The sequence below is a fragment of the Salmo salar genome, chromosome 16, assembly GCF_965601325.2.
Source record: "Salmo salar chromosome 16, fSalSal1, whole genome shotgun sequence".
In the NCBI taxonomy this organism is placed as follows: Eukaryota; Metazoa; Chordata; class Actinopteri; order Salmoniformes; family Salmonidae; genus Salmo; species Salmo salar.
This window is the reverse complement of record NC_138306.1, coordinates 3,775,102-3,791,085: the sequence shown is the minus strand read 5'-3', so window position 1 is coordinate 3,791,085 and position 15,984 is coordinate 3,775,102. Positions and strand designations below refer to the sequence as shown.

Below are 15,984 nucleotides of genomic sequence, written 5' to 3'. Positions count from 1 at the left end.
CTGCAAGGAAACACGTGCCGTCATCATTGCTTTGCACAAAAAGTGCTTCACACGCAAGGATATTGCTGCCAGTAAGATTGCACCTAAATCAACCATTTATTGGATCATCAAGAACTTCAAGGAGAGCGGTTCAATTGTTGTGAAGAAGGCTTCAGGGAGCCCAAGAAAGTCCAGCAAGCGCCAGGACCGTCTCCTCAATTTGATTCAGCTGCGGGATCGGGGCACCACCAGTACAGAGCTTGCTCAGGAATGGCAGCAGGCAGGTGTGAGTGCATCTGCACGCACAGTGAGGCGATGACTTTTGGAGGATGGCCTGGTGTCTTTGAAGGGCAGCAAAGAAGCCACTTCTCTCCATGAAAAACATCAGGGACAGACTGATATTCTGCAAAACGTACAGGGATTGGACTGCTGAGGACTGTGGTAAAGTCATTTTCTCTGACGAATCCCCTTTCCGATTGTTTGTTTGGGGCATCCGGAAAAAAGCTTGTCTGGAGAAGACAAGGTGAGTGCTACCATCAGTCCTGTGTCATGCCAACAGTAAAGCATCCTGAGACCATTTATGTGTGGGTTGCTTATTAGCCAAGGGAGTGGGCTCACTTACAATTTTGCCTAAGAACACAGCCATGAATAAAAAATGGTACCAACACATCCTCCGAGAGCAACTTCTCCCAACCATCCAGGAACAGTTTGGTGACGAACAATGCCTTTTCCAGCATGATTGAACACCTTGCCATAAGGCAAAAGTGCTAACTAAGTGGCTCGGGGAACAAAACTTCGATATTTTGGGTCCATAGCCAGGAAACTCCCCAGACCTTAATCCCATTGAGAACTTGTGGTCAATCCTCAAGAGGCGGGTGGACAAACAAAAACCCACAAATTCTGTCAAACTCCAAGCATTGATTATGCAAGAATGGGCTGCCATCAGTCAGGATGTGGCCCAGAAGTTAATTGACAGCATGCCAGGGCGGATTGCAGAGGTCTTGAAAAAGAAGGGTCAACACTGCAAATATTGACTCTTGGCATCAACTTCATGTAATTGTCAATAAAAGCCTTTGACACGTATGAAATGCTTGTAATTATACTTCAGTATTCCATAGTTACATCTGACAAAAATATCTAATGACACTGAAGCAGCAAAGTTTGTGTAAATTAATATTTGTTTAATTCTCAAAACTTTTGTCCATGACTGTATAAGCTTGTCACATCTAGTCATTGGGATTTTTGCCCATTCTTCAAGGCAAAACTGCTCCAGCTCTTTCAAGTAGGATGGGTTCCGCTGGTTTACAGCAATCTTTAAGTCAGACCACAGATTCTTAATTGGATTGAGGTCTGGCCTTTGACTAGGCCATTCCCAAGACTTAAAAATGTTTCCCCTTAAACCACTGGAGTGTTGCTTTCGCAGTATGCTTAGGGCCATCGCCCTGCTGGAAGGTGAACCTCCATCCCAGTCTCAAATCTCTGGAAGACAAACAGGTTTCCCTCGAATTTCCCTGTATTTAGCGCCATCCATCATTCCTTCAATTCTGACCAGTTTCCCAGTCCCTGCCAATGGAAAAACATCCCCACAGCATGATGCTGCCACCACCATGCTTCACTGTGGGGATGTTCTCGGGGTGATGAGAGGTGTTGGGTTTGTGCCAGACATAGCATTTTCCTTGATGGCCAAAAAGTTCAATTTAATCTCATCTCACCAGAGTACCTTCTTCTGTATGTTTGGGGAGTCTCTTGCATGCCTTATGGTGAACACCACCAAATGTGTTTGCTTATTTGTTCTTTAAGAATAATTTTTTGGGCCACTCTTCCGTAAAGCCCACCTCTGTGGAGTGTACGGCTTAAAGTGGTCCAATCGACAGATACTCTAATCTCGACTGTGGCGTTTTGCAGCTCCTTTAGGGTTATCTTTGGTCTCTTTGTTGCCTCTCTGATTAATGCCCTCCTTGCCTGGTCCATGAGTTTTGGTGGGCGGCCCTCTCTTGGCAGGTTTGTTGTGGTGCCATATTCTTTCAATTTTTTAATATTGGATTTAATGGTGCTCTGTGGGATGTTCAAAGTTTTGGATTTTTTTTATAACCCAACCCTGATCTGTACTTCTCCACAATTTTGTCCCTGAAATGTTTGGAGAGCTCCTTGTTCTTCATGGTGCCTCTTGCTTGGTGGTGCCCCTTGCTTAGTGGTGTTGCAGACTGTGTATATATACAGTGGGGGGGGAAAAGTATTTGATCCCCTGCTGATTTTGTACGTTTGCCCACTTACAAAGAAATGATCAGTCTATCATTTTAATGGTAGGTTTATTTGAACAGTGAGAGACAGAATAACAACAAAAAAATCCAGAAAAACGCATGTCAAAAATGTTATAAAATTATTGTGATCATGTGACACTTAGATTGCACACAGATGGACTTTATTTAACTAATTATGTCACTTCTGAAGGTAATTGGTTGCACCAGATCTTATTTAGGGGCTTCATAGCAAAGTGGGTGAATACATATGCACGCACCACTTTAACGTTGTTTTTTTTACTTCACTAATTTGGACTATTTTGTGTGTGTCCATTACATGAAATCCAAATAAAAATCAATTTAAATTTAAATTACAGGGTGTAATGCAACAAAATAGGAAACATGCCAAGGGTGATTCATATTTTTGCTTTCAGGTCTCTCCAGAGATGTTTGATCGGGTTCAAGTCCGGGCTCTGGTTGGGTCTCAAGGACATTTAGAGACTTGTCCCGAAGCCACTCCAGCGTTGTCTTGGCTGTGTGCTTAGGATCGTTGTCCTGTTGCACGGTGAACCTTCACCCCAGTCTGAGGACCTGAGTGCTCTGGAGCAGGTTTTCATCAAGGATCTCGCGTACTTTGCTCCGTTCATATTTGCCTCGATCCTGTCTTGTCTCCCAGTCCCTGCTGCTGAAAAATATCCCCACAGGATGATGCTGCCACCACCATGCTTCAAGCGTGGTGGGGGCAGCATCATCCAATGGGGATATCCTTGAGTGGTCCATCCAGAGCCCGGACTTGAACCTAATCGAACATCACTGGAGAGACCTGAAAATCGCTGTGCAGCGATGCTCCCTATCCAACCTGACAGCTAGAGGATCTGCAGAGGAGAATGGGAGAAACTCCCCAAATTCAGGTGTGCCAAGCTTTTAGCGTCATTCCCAAGAAGACTCTAGGCTGTAATCGCTGCCAAAGGTGCTTTAACGAAGTACTGAGTAAAGGGTCTGAATACTTATGTAGTTGTGATATTTCAGTTATTTATTTATAAGAACCTGTTTTTACTTTGTCATTATGGGGTATTGTGTGTAGTTTGAGGGGGGAAAACAACAATTTAATGCATTTTAGTATAAGGCTTTAACATAACAAATGTGGAAAAAGTCAAGGGGTCTGAATACGTTCCAAATGCACTGTAAATCCATGGAAATGTTTTTACACATTCAGGCCTAAGTCTTGAGTTCTTAGAATGTTTGGTGGCTGACTAGATTTGGACTGGATTGAGCATTGTATAGACAGCGGTGACTGTTCAAATACAGACCAAACTGTACTCCTATTGCTTGAATGGATACTCTGATGGTAGAATTGGGCTGGGAATGCTCAACTGATGTATGAACTAGAGCCAAACAGATGCATCCTTTCACCGATATTATCGGCCACTGTTGGCCTTTTACCGATACCGGACAATAATTCCACCAATAACGGAAATTCAATAAATATGATGGAAAAAGTGAATCTCAAGCTTATCTGAACCCTTGCAGCCATTCCTATGGTGTCATTATTGTCACAATGTAAGAAGTCAACATTTGAAGTATATTTCTTGGATAATTGCTGTTTTGGATGGCAATTTATGAGAACTCAGTGTGGAAAAGATGTTCCTTTTTTCATTTCCCTGCTTTTAACAATATATCGCCAGATGTGTAGGTATTGGAAAGGTTTTTCCTCAAAAAAATCAATCGTTTTGAACCCAAATAAAAAAAACAGATTGGTCGGGCTTTAATATGAACTCTGTCACTTGCGGTTCGTATATCGTTCAGACTGTTTGAAATGTGCAGTCTCTGTCTACTCACTTGATATTGATTGACTCTCCCCTCTCCGTGTGAGCCAAAGATAACTTCCTGACTAATATTAACCTAACTACTAATGTCTGATAGCTGCTCTCTCTCCCTCTCTCTCCTTGATATCTTAGGCTTTTAAGGAGAATCAACAGACTTTGGGCAGAGTATATGGGAAGGCTGTGACCTCTTCATAGAGAAAGCAGTCAAGTTTGGTTTTATGCCGAGGGATCGAGATCCGTAAGAGCGGAGGATTTGCATTGAAAAGAAAATGGCTCACAAATGTTTGTTTTTATTACAGCATGTGTAACCAGCAGAACCCCCATTTTGAGGAAGTGCATACTGAATTCCTCAAAGATATGTAAATATTTGCACGTATCGTCTTGATTCACAGAATTTGTGCCAGAATATTTCCTTCAAAGTAGAACTCTTTGTTTAGACCTAATTCTTATGACTGCTATAAACTGTAGCTAAGCAAACAGGCCCAGAATCTGTGTTGGGGACACTCGGGGTCCATAGACTACTTTTTAGGAATCCGTTCCTGCACCTAGGTACATTTCTAATTCAGGTGGACTATCTTGAAGTCAATAATGGGTCCTCCTCTTGGTTCGACTTCAAGTGTGAACTGTGAAGGTTCAATGTTTTTTTGGGGAGATGACTCCAAAATAATAGATTCCTTGACTCTTTGCCTGTCATCTCCCGATGTCGACTCCCATTTCTGGGTGACAGGCTTAGATTCCTCTAGGAATCAACTCCTAAGATTCAATATTTTTGCATCTGCGGAGACTGAGTATTTAGTAGTGGTTTCTTTGCAGCAATTTAACCATGAAGGCCTGATTTGGCTCAAACGCATTAAGGAAAGAAATTCCACAAATGAACTTTTAACAAGGCACACCTGTTAATTGAAATGCATGCCAGGTGACTACCTCATGAAGCTGGTTGAGAGAATGCAAGAGTGTGCAAAGCTGTCATCAAGGCAAAGGGTGGCTACTTGGAATCGACTGGAATCGAATCCCGGTAGTTGGGCTCTTTGAATAGCATCAAGACTAGCATCCCTTCATCTGCTCTGGGAGTCCAGGGTTCCTGGTTGAATTTTATGTAGAGTCAAATCGATATATAAGTTGATCAATATTATCGCCCGATATTAGCTAAAAAGAATGACTGATATATATCGAATTTGCCTTTAAACCACCAATATTGTTTACATAGAGTTAACAATAAAGTATCATGTTAAACCAGAGCACTTTAAAATGTACTGATAATCTGATATTAGATATAGGCCCACTTCCTTTAGTTAAAAACCACCTGCATCCAGAGGAAATGCTTTGTACATGAGATGTCTTAAAGGACCGGGCCAATATGACGCTTGCTTTGATTTACCAGTTAAAATAATTGAATGATACACAGGGCAACAAACATCCGAATGAGAATGAAACAATCACATGGTGAAAACTCAACAATGCAGCCACACAGTGAGATTTTTTTTTTTTTTCACAATTATGTAGTTAAAAGTTAGCTTCCTCCTCGGCTTTTAGTGGTTTGAATAGTGCTGGAGCCTCTGACGTGCATCAGTTTGTCTTTGAAATCCAGAGCTTTGTGAGAGGAGGACAGTGGCATCCTGTCCTTTTCAGCTCTGCTCATCAGTAGCTTTCTGTATCCGTGAAGAGTTTCTGACTCCCCATAGTTGACTTCCCCCTCTCGCTGGCTGGGGAAGCGGAACTTGCTCTGAGCGTGAGCTTTCATTAGCCTCTATCTTCTGTGACAGCTCGCTGGTGCTGCCTGGCTGGGCTCGCCCACCAACAAAATTCCGGAAGCATTTTGGGAGGACATAGACAGAGAGGGTGTGCACGCTTATGTTGGTCTCTTTGCTAGCTGAAACATAATATAGCTGGGGATTCTCTAGTGCCTTTTCACACAACTGTAGATTTCAATACTGATAGTGTTATTCAATACTGATAGTGTTATTAAACAATTTTTGTCCAAATGTGTTGGTTAAATATTTAGTTATTCTATTGAATGGGTATAATGGGGAAGTTTGAAGAAGCTTTGAATGAGCACCTTCAGGCCTGGTGTCTGGAGTGGAAGATGGCGTGATATGAGAGACAGGTCCACCTTGACAGTCAGCTATCAGATAAAGGGATGAAATTCTGAAAAGACTCAATATTGAAATCTAGCACCTAGGTAATGTTATTTTTCATAGCATTCTTCTATAAAACATTAACTCTATGCACATTACTTTTTACTCTTTGAAAAACATTACGTTGATCTTGTTTATCTTGTACGCTTGTTTATTCCATGTAACTCTGTGTTGTTGTTTGTGTCGCACTGCTTTGCTTTATCTTGGCCTGGTCCCAGTTGTAAATGAGTACTTGTTCTCAACTAGCTTACCTGGTTAAATAAAGGTGAAATAAAAAAATATCAACTCAGCCTTGTAGTTCATAAAGAATGCATAGGTAACTGAGCTGAGTGCTGAAATGGGAATTTTGTGTACATAGTTATATAATTGATTGGGTAAATCAATATGAGAAAAAACAGTCCCAGGCAGTGTTCATGTAAAATGATGCTGCCGTAATCACTTACCTAAAGGTAATTTTGCTAAACCTTCCTAGTGGCCAAAGTGTGTGTCTGTCCATCTTTGTGTAAAGTGTGTGTGCACATGGGTGTGCGTGACATCTATACTGAACAAAAATATAAAAGCAACCTGCAACAATTGCAAGATTTTACTGAGTTACAGTTCATATAAGGAAATCAGTCAATTTAAATTAATTCATTAGGCCCTAATCCACCCACTGGGGAGCCAGGCCCAGCCAATCAGAGTGAGTTTTTCCCCACAAAAGTGCTTTATTATTCTTGATATGCCACACCTGTCGGGTGGATGGATTATCTTGGCAAAGGAGAAATGATCGCTAACAGGGATATAAACAAATTTGTGCATTAAATTTGAGAGAAATAAGCTTTTTGTGCGTCAAACATTTTGGGTATTTTTTTATTTCAGCTCATGAAACATGGGACCTACAATTTACGTGTTGCGTTTTATATTTTTATTCAGTGTCCATTCATTTTTGTTTAAGACCCTATTCCTTAAATCAAGTGCAAGAACGCACACAATTTCTTGAAACGGATGCTGATGGTGCAATCTTGGATCTCAATAATTTAACCATAACTATTCAAGATTGGAGGACTGCAAGTCTGTTTTCTGCATACAAGCTCAGTGTATTTTTTTTATGGCAGGTTTGATAGAGGTAGGGTTTATGGAATCCAAGTTGTTCTGATTAGATTAATAGCCCAGCACGTTTTACTCAACTGCTAGTCCCAGCTAACAAAAGGCTTGGAAGTACAGAAATGTGGAAGCACAAAGTGCTATGCCTACAATTAGAACCTCTGTTTTTGTTGGTATCATATTTTTTCATGCAGCCAAGTCACCTGTCTTCCAACACCCTTTCTCTCTTTATGAAATTAAATGCTCTTTCATGGTAAAGGCCATACGGACACCATACACCAACACCACTTCCTCATAGGATGTATCATTTTTAACTTCTTCTTTCACTTCTTCTAGTCTCTTTTATCTCTGTGGAGTGAGTACATAGGATGTGTCCCAAATGGCACCATATTCCCTATATAGTGCACTACCTTTGACCAGGGCCCATAGGACTCTGATCAAAGGAAATGCACTATATATGGAAAAGGGTGCCATTCAAAAGCAGTGTGCTAGGGAATATGGTGCCGTTTGGGACACAGTCATGGTGTGTGGCCGCATCTCTGTGTGTTTTTAGGCTACCAAACAGTTTCTGGAGGAAATCAACAAGTGGACCACTCAGCATGGAGTGTCCCAGCTGTCCTGGGAAGTGGCCGTCAAGTTCCTCATGGCGCGCAAGTTCGACGTGCTGCGAGCCATTGAGCTCTTCCACAGCTACAGGGTAAGTGTATGTATGTATGCATGCATGCATGCATGCATGCTTGTCAGTGGTGGCTGGTAACTTGTAAAGTTAGGGAGAAAGATGGTTAATTTATTTTTAAATAAACATTTTAGGAGCATTGTTTATATTTTTGTTATGTCTTTTTTTCCTCAATTTTGAGGGGGACAATCCTCCTCTTCCTCCCTTATCTTGGCAAAGGAATAATTCTCATTAACATGGATATAAACAAATTGGTGCACCAAATTTGAGAGAAATAAGCTTTTTGTGCATATGGAACATTTCTGGGATCTTTTTATTTCAGCTCATGAAACATTGGACCAAGACTTTACATGTTGCGTTGATGCACTATATATACACTGCTCAAAAAAATAAAGGGAACACTTAAACAACACAATGTAACTCCAAGTCAATCACACTTCTGTGAAATCAAACTGTCCACTTAGGAAGCAACACTGATTGACAATACATTTCACATGCTGTTGTGCAAATGGAATAGACAACAGGTGGAAATTATAGGCAATTAGCAAGACACCCCCAATAAAGGAGTGGTTATGCAGGTGGGGACCACAGACCACTTCTCAGTTCCTATGCTTCCTGGCTGATGTTTTGGTCACTTTTGAATGCTGGCGGTGCTTTCACTCTAGTGGTAGCATGAGACGGAGTCTACAACCCACACAAGTGGCTCAGGTAGTGCAGCTCATCCAGGATGGTACATCAATGCGAGCTGTGGCAAGAAGGTTTGCTGTGTCTGTCAGCGTAGTGTCCAGAGCATGGAGGCGCTACCAGGAGACAGGCCAGTACATCAGGAGACGTGGAGGAGGCCGTAGGAGGACAACAACCCAGCAGCAGGACCGCTACCTCCGCCTTTGTGCAAGGAGGAGCAGGAGGAGCACTGCCAGAGCCCTGCAAAATGACATCCAGCAGGCCACAAATGTGCATGTGTCTGCTCAAACGATCAGAAACAGACTCCATGAGGGGCCCGACATCCACAGGTGGGGGTTGTGCTTACAGCCCAACACCGTGCAGGACGTTTGGCATTTGCCAGAGAACACCAAGATTGGCAAATTCGCCACTGGCGCCCTGTGCTCTTCACAGATGAAAGCAGGTTCACACTGAGCACATGTGACAGAGTCTGGAGACGCCGTGGAGAATATTCTGCTGCCTGCAACATCCTCCAGCATGACCGGTTTGGCGGTGGGTCAGTCATGGTGTGGGGTGGCATTTCTTTGGGGGGGCAGCACAGCCCTCCATGTGCTCGCCAGAGGTAGCCTGACTGCCATTAGGTACTGAGATGAGATCCTCAGACCCCTTGTGAGACCATATGCTGGTGCGGTTGGCCCTGGGTTCCTCCTAATGCAAGACAATGCTAGACCTCATGTGGCTGGAGTGTGTCAGCAGTTCCTGCAAGAGGAAGGCATTGATGCTCTGGACTGGCCCGCCCGTTCCCCAGACCTGAATCCAATTGAGCACATCTGGGACATCATGTCTCGCTCCATCCACCAACGCCACGTTGCACCACAGACTGTCCAGGAGTTGGCGGATGCTTTAGTCCAGGTCTGGGAGGAGATCCCTCAGGAGACCATCCGCCACCTCATCAGGAGCATGCCCAGGCGTTGTCAGCACATTCAACTATGTAAAGAAAAAAGTATTTAATAAGATTATTTCATTCATTCAGATGTAGGATGTGTTATTTTAGTGTTCCCTTTATTTTTTTGAGCAGTATACAAAGTATGTGGAAACTTAGCCAAATCCGCTATTTCAGCCACACCCGTTGATGACAGGTGTATACAATCCAGCAGACAGCCATGCAATCTCCATAGACAAACATTGGCAGTAGAATGGCCTTTCTGAAGAGCTCAGTGACTTTCATTGTGGCACCGTCATAGGATGCCACCTTTCCAACAAATCAGTTTGTGAAATGTCCCCCCCACATTCTGAAATTGCATTTTTGTCCTCCCCAGTTTTATCATTGGAATGTGATACAAAACGAGGCAACGGTGTGCTTTAGGACCATGCGGACGCCTCCGAGCAGTCAGGAAGGTTGTTTGGAGTGTTTATCCGACTGGATAAAAAAAGTAATAGGTTATTATGTCCTACCCCCCCCCACTTCTAAAACCGGAGTTGCACCCCTGAGTGCTGTTATTGTGAAGTGGAAACGTTTAGGAGCAACATTGTTAGGTCACACAAGCTTACAGAACGGGACCGGCGGGTGCTGATGCGCATAGCGTGTAAAAATTGTCTGTCCTCGGTTGCAACACTCACTACCGAGTTCCAAACTGCCACTGGAAGCAACGTCAGCAGTACTGTTCGTCGGGAGCTTAATGAAAGGGGTTTCCGTGGCCGAGCAGCCGCACACAAGCATAAGATCACCATATGCAATGCCAAGTGTTGGCTGGAGTGGTGTAAAGCTCGCCACCATTGGACTCTGGAGCAGTGGCAACGCGTTCTCTGGAGTGACCATCTGGCAGTCCAAAGAACAAATCTGGGTTTGGCGAATGCTACCTGCCCAAGTGCATAGTGCCAACTGTAAAGTTTGGTGGAGGAGGAGTAATGGTCTGGGGCTGTTTTTCATGGTTCTGGATTGGCACCCTAGTTCCAGTGAAGGGAAATCTTAACGCTACAGCATACAATGACATTATATATAATTCCGTGCTTCCAACTTTGTGGTAAAAGTTTGGGGAAGGCCCTTTCCTGTTTCAGCATGACAATTCCCCTGTGCACAAAGCGAGGTCCAATCTCCCTGTGCACAAAGCAAGGTTTATTTAACTAGGCAAGTCAGTTCTTATTTACAATGACGGCCTACCCCGGCCAAACCCGGACGACGCTGGGCCAATTGTGCGCTGCCCTATGGGACTCCCAATCACAGCCGGATGTGATGCAGTCTGGATTCAAACCAGGGACTGGAGTGACGCCTCTTTCACTGAGATGCAGTGCCTTAGACCGCTGCGCCACTCAGGAGCCCCCATCCATTACAGAAATGGTTTGTCGAGATCGGTGTGGAAGTACTCCTGCTCAAACCCATCGAACGACTTTGGGATGAATTGGAACACCGACTGTGAGCCGGGCCTAATAACCCAACATCAGTGCCTGACCTCACTAATGCTCTTGTGGCTGAATGGAAGCAGGTCTCCGTAGCACTGTTCCAACATCTAGTGGAAAGCCTTCCCAGAAGAGTGGAGGCTGTTATAGCAGCAAAGGGGGGACCAACTCCATATTAATGGCCATGATTTTGTAATGAGATGTTTGACGATCAGGTGTCCACATACGTTTGGTCATGTAGTGTATTTTTGTTCAGTGTGTAAGCATGTTAAGTAATACGTCATAATCCTTGAGTCCACGGGTATCCAATTGTTTGCCACGGTGGTCAGTTTAAGCTCTGCTCCACGTGGATCAAGGTAAAGGCTTTCTAGTCACTTGGACAGGTAGTTCTTTGTAAATATACAGTACTGTCATGTAGCCTACAAGGTTCAATTCACAGCTTCCCACGGGTATTTATTTATATTTATTTATACCTTATCTGCTTGGCTATCACAGTATCTCTGCAATACCATACATCCTGAAAATCTCCTCAGAAATGGTTTCCTTTCCTTTTCTCTTTCCTTTCAGCTAAACTTCCCTTTAATCACATGACGGTTGAGAGCACACTTGCTGGTAGGACTCATCCATATATTGCCTCCGAAGACATGTCGATTTAGGCAGCCCCCCACACCTCTCTGATTCAGAGGGGTTGGGTTAAATGTGGAAGACACATTTCAGTTGGACAACTGACTAGGTATCCCCCTTTCCCCTTTCATCCTTCCAGCCTTTAACCAATGCAGATGAAGGAAAGACCAATCACTGAAGAGTTCTGAGACACACTAGGTCTGGGATGGGGAAATGCAGTCCTGCACTACCACACCTGATTCAACTGATAGTAGTGGCCTACATTGAAGACTGTTTAGGTGGATTTGGATAATTTGAATCAAGTGTGTTAGTGCTGAACTGGAACAAAAGCCTGTAGACTTCACAGGCCTGATGTTCCCTTAATTCTTATTTTTTCATGTGTCCAGGAGACGCGTCTGAAAGAGGGCATCGTCAAACTACAGCCTCAGGAGGAACCTCTGCATTCGGAGCTGCTCAGTGGGAAGTTCACTGTGCTGGTGAGTTTAATAGTGTTTGTGTTTTGTGTGTGCAAAGGCGTATGGCAGTTTTGGCAACCCTCTGTGGCATTAAGCCTACAACAACCATCTTAACTATCTCCTACTGAACACGACCCAGATGCTGAAAAAAGATAAACGCTAAAACAACTCCAGGACCAGACTCATTGCATTGGTTATCCCCTGTCTGGAGCGGGTAGCGGATGTCGATTCCCCTCCCCGGGGCCATTAGTCAGTCAGTGCAATGGGCCATGCATGGCTCGCAGACAGAGACGGTAATGTCATGTCACATACCGTCTCAACGCCTCTCACTCCCATTCCATTAGGAGGATGCTCTCGTCAGGATGGGGGGGAACAGTGCAGGAAATGCTCTGGGATCATCTGTTTTTTTCTTTTACGACTATGAGATATATGGAGCTGTGCCGACTAGGCTGCTTTCTGCTGTAGTAGTTACGCAGACAGTAGTAGGTGGGGTATGGGGGTTGTGGCATATTTTGGTTAAACTATCCCCAATTCAATGGAATTGCAACCCTCTGCATGCACAGAGCACTTTTCCATCACATGTACAGCTGATTCTCAAGATCTTGCACACTAATGAGATGCTATTGAGCCCACACTGTACACTGAGCCAAGGACTACATGCTTTCTGGTAAGTTTTGATTACAATACTGGGTGGGGTATATTTTATATGACATACATGCTTTTTTGATAACTAGTAAATAGTAGCCTACAGCAAAGTGTGTTTAAATAATTTAACTCGTTAACAATTTCTGCTAGTTCATTTTTGCTACCATGTGGGTTTTAGCGTGCTTGAGCCTGCTAACTGAGGAGTGTTAATTCACCTGTTTCCATACATCTTTAATTTCAAAACATTTATCTTACAAAGGAATTGTTTAATCTAACTGCTTAACTATTTATCTGTACATGGAATTGTATTTGTTATTTTTTACAGATAGAATTTTTTGGGGGAATCTTTACAGAAAAATGCCACAGGCACTATCTGATGTGTGGAGACATTTCACTGCAGCTAATGTAAAAGGAAAAGCTGTGTACATTTGCAAATACTGTGCCAAATCATATGTGAAGAATGCAACAAAGATGCAGAATCATCTGGCCAAGAGCATAACGTTCCCTCAGCGCTCACAACATTTTAGTCATTTAGCAGACGCTCTTATCCAGAGCGACTTACAGTAGTGAATGCATACATTTCATACAATTTCATACATTTTTTTTTTTTTTTCTGTGCTGGCCCCCCGTGGGAATCGAACCCACAACCCTGGTGTTGCAAACACCATGCTCTACCAACAAGCAACCACTGACAAAAGTCCCTCTACTTCTATTCGACGTGAAAATGATGAATCAGACACCTTATCGATAGCAAAAGCTCATGGTCCTCCTGGAATCAAAAGTGTTTTGTTGTTGTTAAACTCTGTTTATTCAGTTTTACACACAAGACAACACAAAACAATATAAATAATATACTCAACTAGAAAAAAGATAAGTTAAACACACCGGGCAGAAGGCTACAAAGGTTAAAGGGCAATCTGTAGTACAGGGACAGAGCAAACACCTCACCATTGTTCCTGTAAACAGTCAAGGGACAGGGGTGGAGAAATGCAACCACTCACAGACAGTCATGGCCACAGACCGACCATCCACTGGACCAAAAATAAACTTTATAATGCTTTAAAAGAAAAAAAATGTCATTTTATGTAAGCGTGAACAAAATGTAAAAAAAACAAAAAAAACAGGGCAAAACAAGCTCACTTTTTAGTCTCTGACCGGGCAAGATGAACAAGGCATCCGCAGGTCACAATCAATAAGCACATCATCAACCTTAATCCCCCCCTCCCCAAAAAAACCCACAAAGAAATGCTCATCCAACCCTTGGGTCACAGGGGAGTCAAATACAGACTTATTTTTGTTTTAATATGAATGCCATCAGAGGATGGACTGTTTAAAATAAGACCGGAATGGAGCCCAAGCCCCATAAAACAGTTTGGGGTTCCCACGTCTCTCACCCAAAATTTACAAGATGGGGGAGATGCCATCTTGCAGTTCTGAAGTATTAGCCGTCTAGCTAAAAGAGTTGTATAAGCAACAGTGTCCGACTGGATTCTTGACAGGGGGGGTACCTATGGGCAGTACACCAAAAAGGGCTGTAAGGGGAGACGGATCTATAACATCGTCATATATATCAGAGAAACTTTTAAATATTAATTCCCAGAAACCTGACAGTTTGACAGCCCCAAAACATATGCAACAGTGTGGTTGGTTCCGTTTTACATCTGACACAGGTAGGATCAAAATCAGAGAATATTCTTCCAAGTTTTGCCCCGGACCAGTGGATACGGTGAACCACCTTGAATTGAATGAGGCTGTGTCTAGTGCTAAAATAGGATGAATGCACCCTGTACAGCACAGATTCCCAGGTGTCTTCCCCAAGTTCCTCCCCAAAATTATTTTCCCATCGAGTCTTTAATGACTTACAGAACCCTTCTTTGGTGCCTTTTAATGATTGCATATACATCTGAAATTGCGCCCCTAGGAAGCTTGTTCAGCTCAAAGATTCTCTCTATAGCTGTATTCACAGGCCTATGGGGAAATTCAGGTGTGTTAGCTCTGACAAAGTTCCTAGTCTGGAGATAGCGGAAAAAGTGGGATTGGGGGAGGTTGAACTTTTCCTGTAGCTGAGCAAAAGGGACAAATGTATCATCAAAGAATAATTGGGCTAGTGAGGAGAGGCCTAGTGAGTGCCAGATGGCAAAAGCCCCATCATTCAAAGATGGAGGAAATAAAATGTTCTGATTGATTGGACCTGGTAGAGAAAAGCCTCAGAGGCTAAAGGCTAAACGGAACTGATTCCAAATTTTAAGAGACTGCTTTACAATTGGGTTAACACACCTTTTGCCTAGGGACACTGGGAGAGACGAGCACAACACAGAAGAAAGTGCAGCAGGTTTACATGATTCAGACTCCTATCTGGACCCAGAGTGCTCTAGGGCCAGTAGGATCAGTCTGCAGCCAGTACAAAAGGGCTCTGAAATTTGCAGCCCAATAGTATGTCTCAAAATTTGGTAGAGCTAAACCACCCAATGCCTTAGGCTTCTGTAAATGTTTTCTACCAATCCGTGGTACCTTGCCATCCCAAATAAAATACATGAATGTTTGATCCAGTGAATTAAACAAATATTTTATAATAAAAATGGGTAAACATTGAAATACATAAACATTTGGTCAACACATTCATTTTAATGACATTAATCCTTCCAATAAGAGAAAGAGGTAGCGAATTCCAAAAAGTAAAATATTGTTTCAAACTGTCAGCTAGAGCAACAAACTTTTAGTGAAACAAATTTGAATATTTCCATGTCACTTTAACTCCCAAGTAGGTGAATTGATCCCGGACAATCCTAAACTGAAAACTTGCAAAAGAGCACTTTAAAGCAGGTTTATTTACAGGAAAAAGCTCACTCTTGCCTAGATTCAGCTTGTACCCTGAGATTGATCCAAACTTTATAAGAACAGATAAGGCACCAATGAGGTATCAGGGTTGGAGATAACATTTTGGGGCGGCAGCGTAGCCTAGTGGTTAGAGCGTTGGACTAGTAATTGAAAGGTTGCAAGTTCGAATCCCTGATTGGACAAGGTACAAATATGTTGTTCTGCCCCTGAACAAGGCAGTTAACCCACTGTTCCTAGGCCATCATTGAAAATAAGAATTTGTTCTTAACTGACCTGCCTAGTTAAATAAAGGTAAAATAAATAAAAATAAACAAAAGGAGGTCCTCAGCATGTAGCGTGACTTCCTGCTCTAAGCCCATCCTGATTATACCTTGAATGGCATCATTAGAGCGTAGTGTGAGAGGCTCGATTGCCAAAGCAAAC

General features: G+C 43.0%; 1 protein-coding gene across 1 annotated transcript in view; it reads left to right on the top strand.

Annotated features, from left to right (window-relative positions):
- Positions 1–15,984, top strand: part of LOC106573036 (tyrosine-protein phosphatase non-receptor type 9) — a 57,062-nt gene that overhangs the window by 14,131 nt on the left and 26,947 nt on the right. Inside the window, exons 2-3 of the mRNA XM_014147655.3 lie at positions 7,817–7,960; positions 12,010–12,099. Of these exons, the coding sequence (XP_014003130.1) occupies positions 7,817–7,960; positions 12,010–12,099 (234 nt within the window). The remainder of the gene's footprint in view (positions 1–7,816; positions 7,961–12,009; positions 12,100–15,984) is intronic.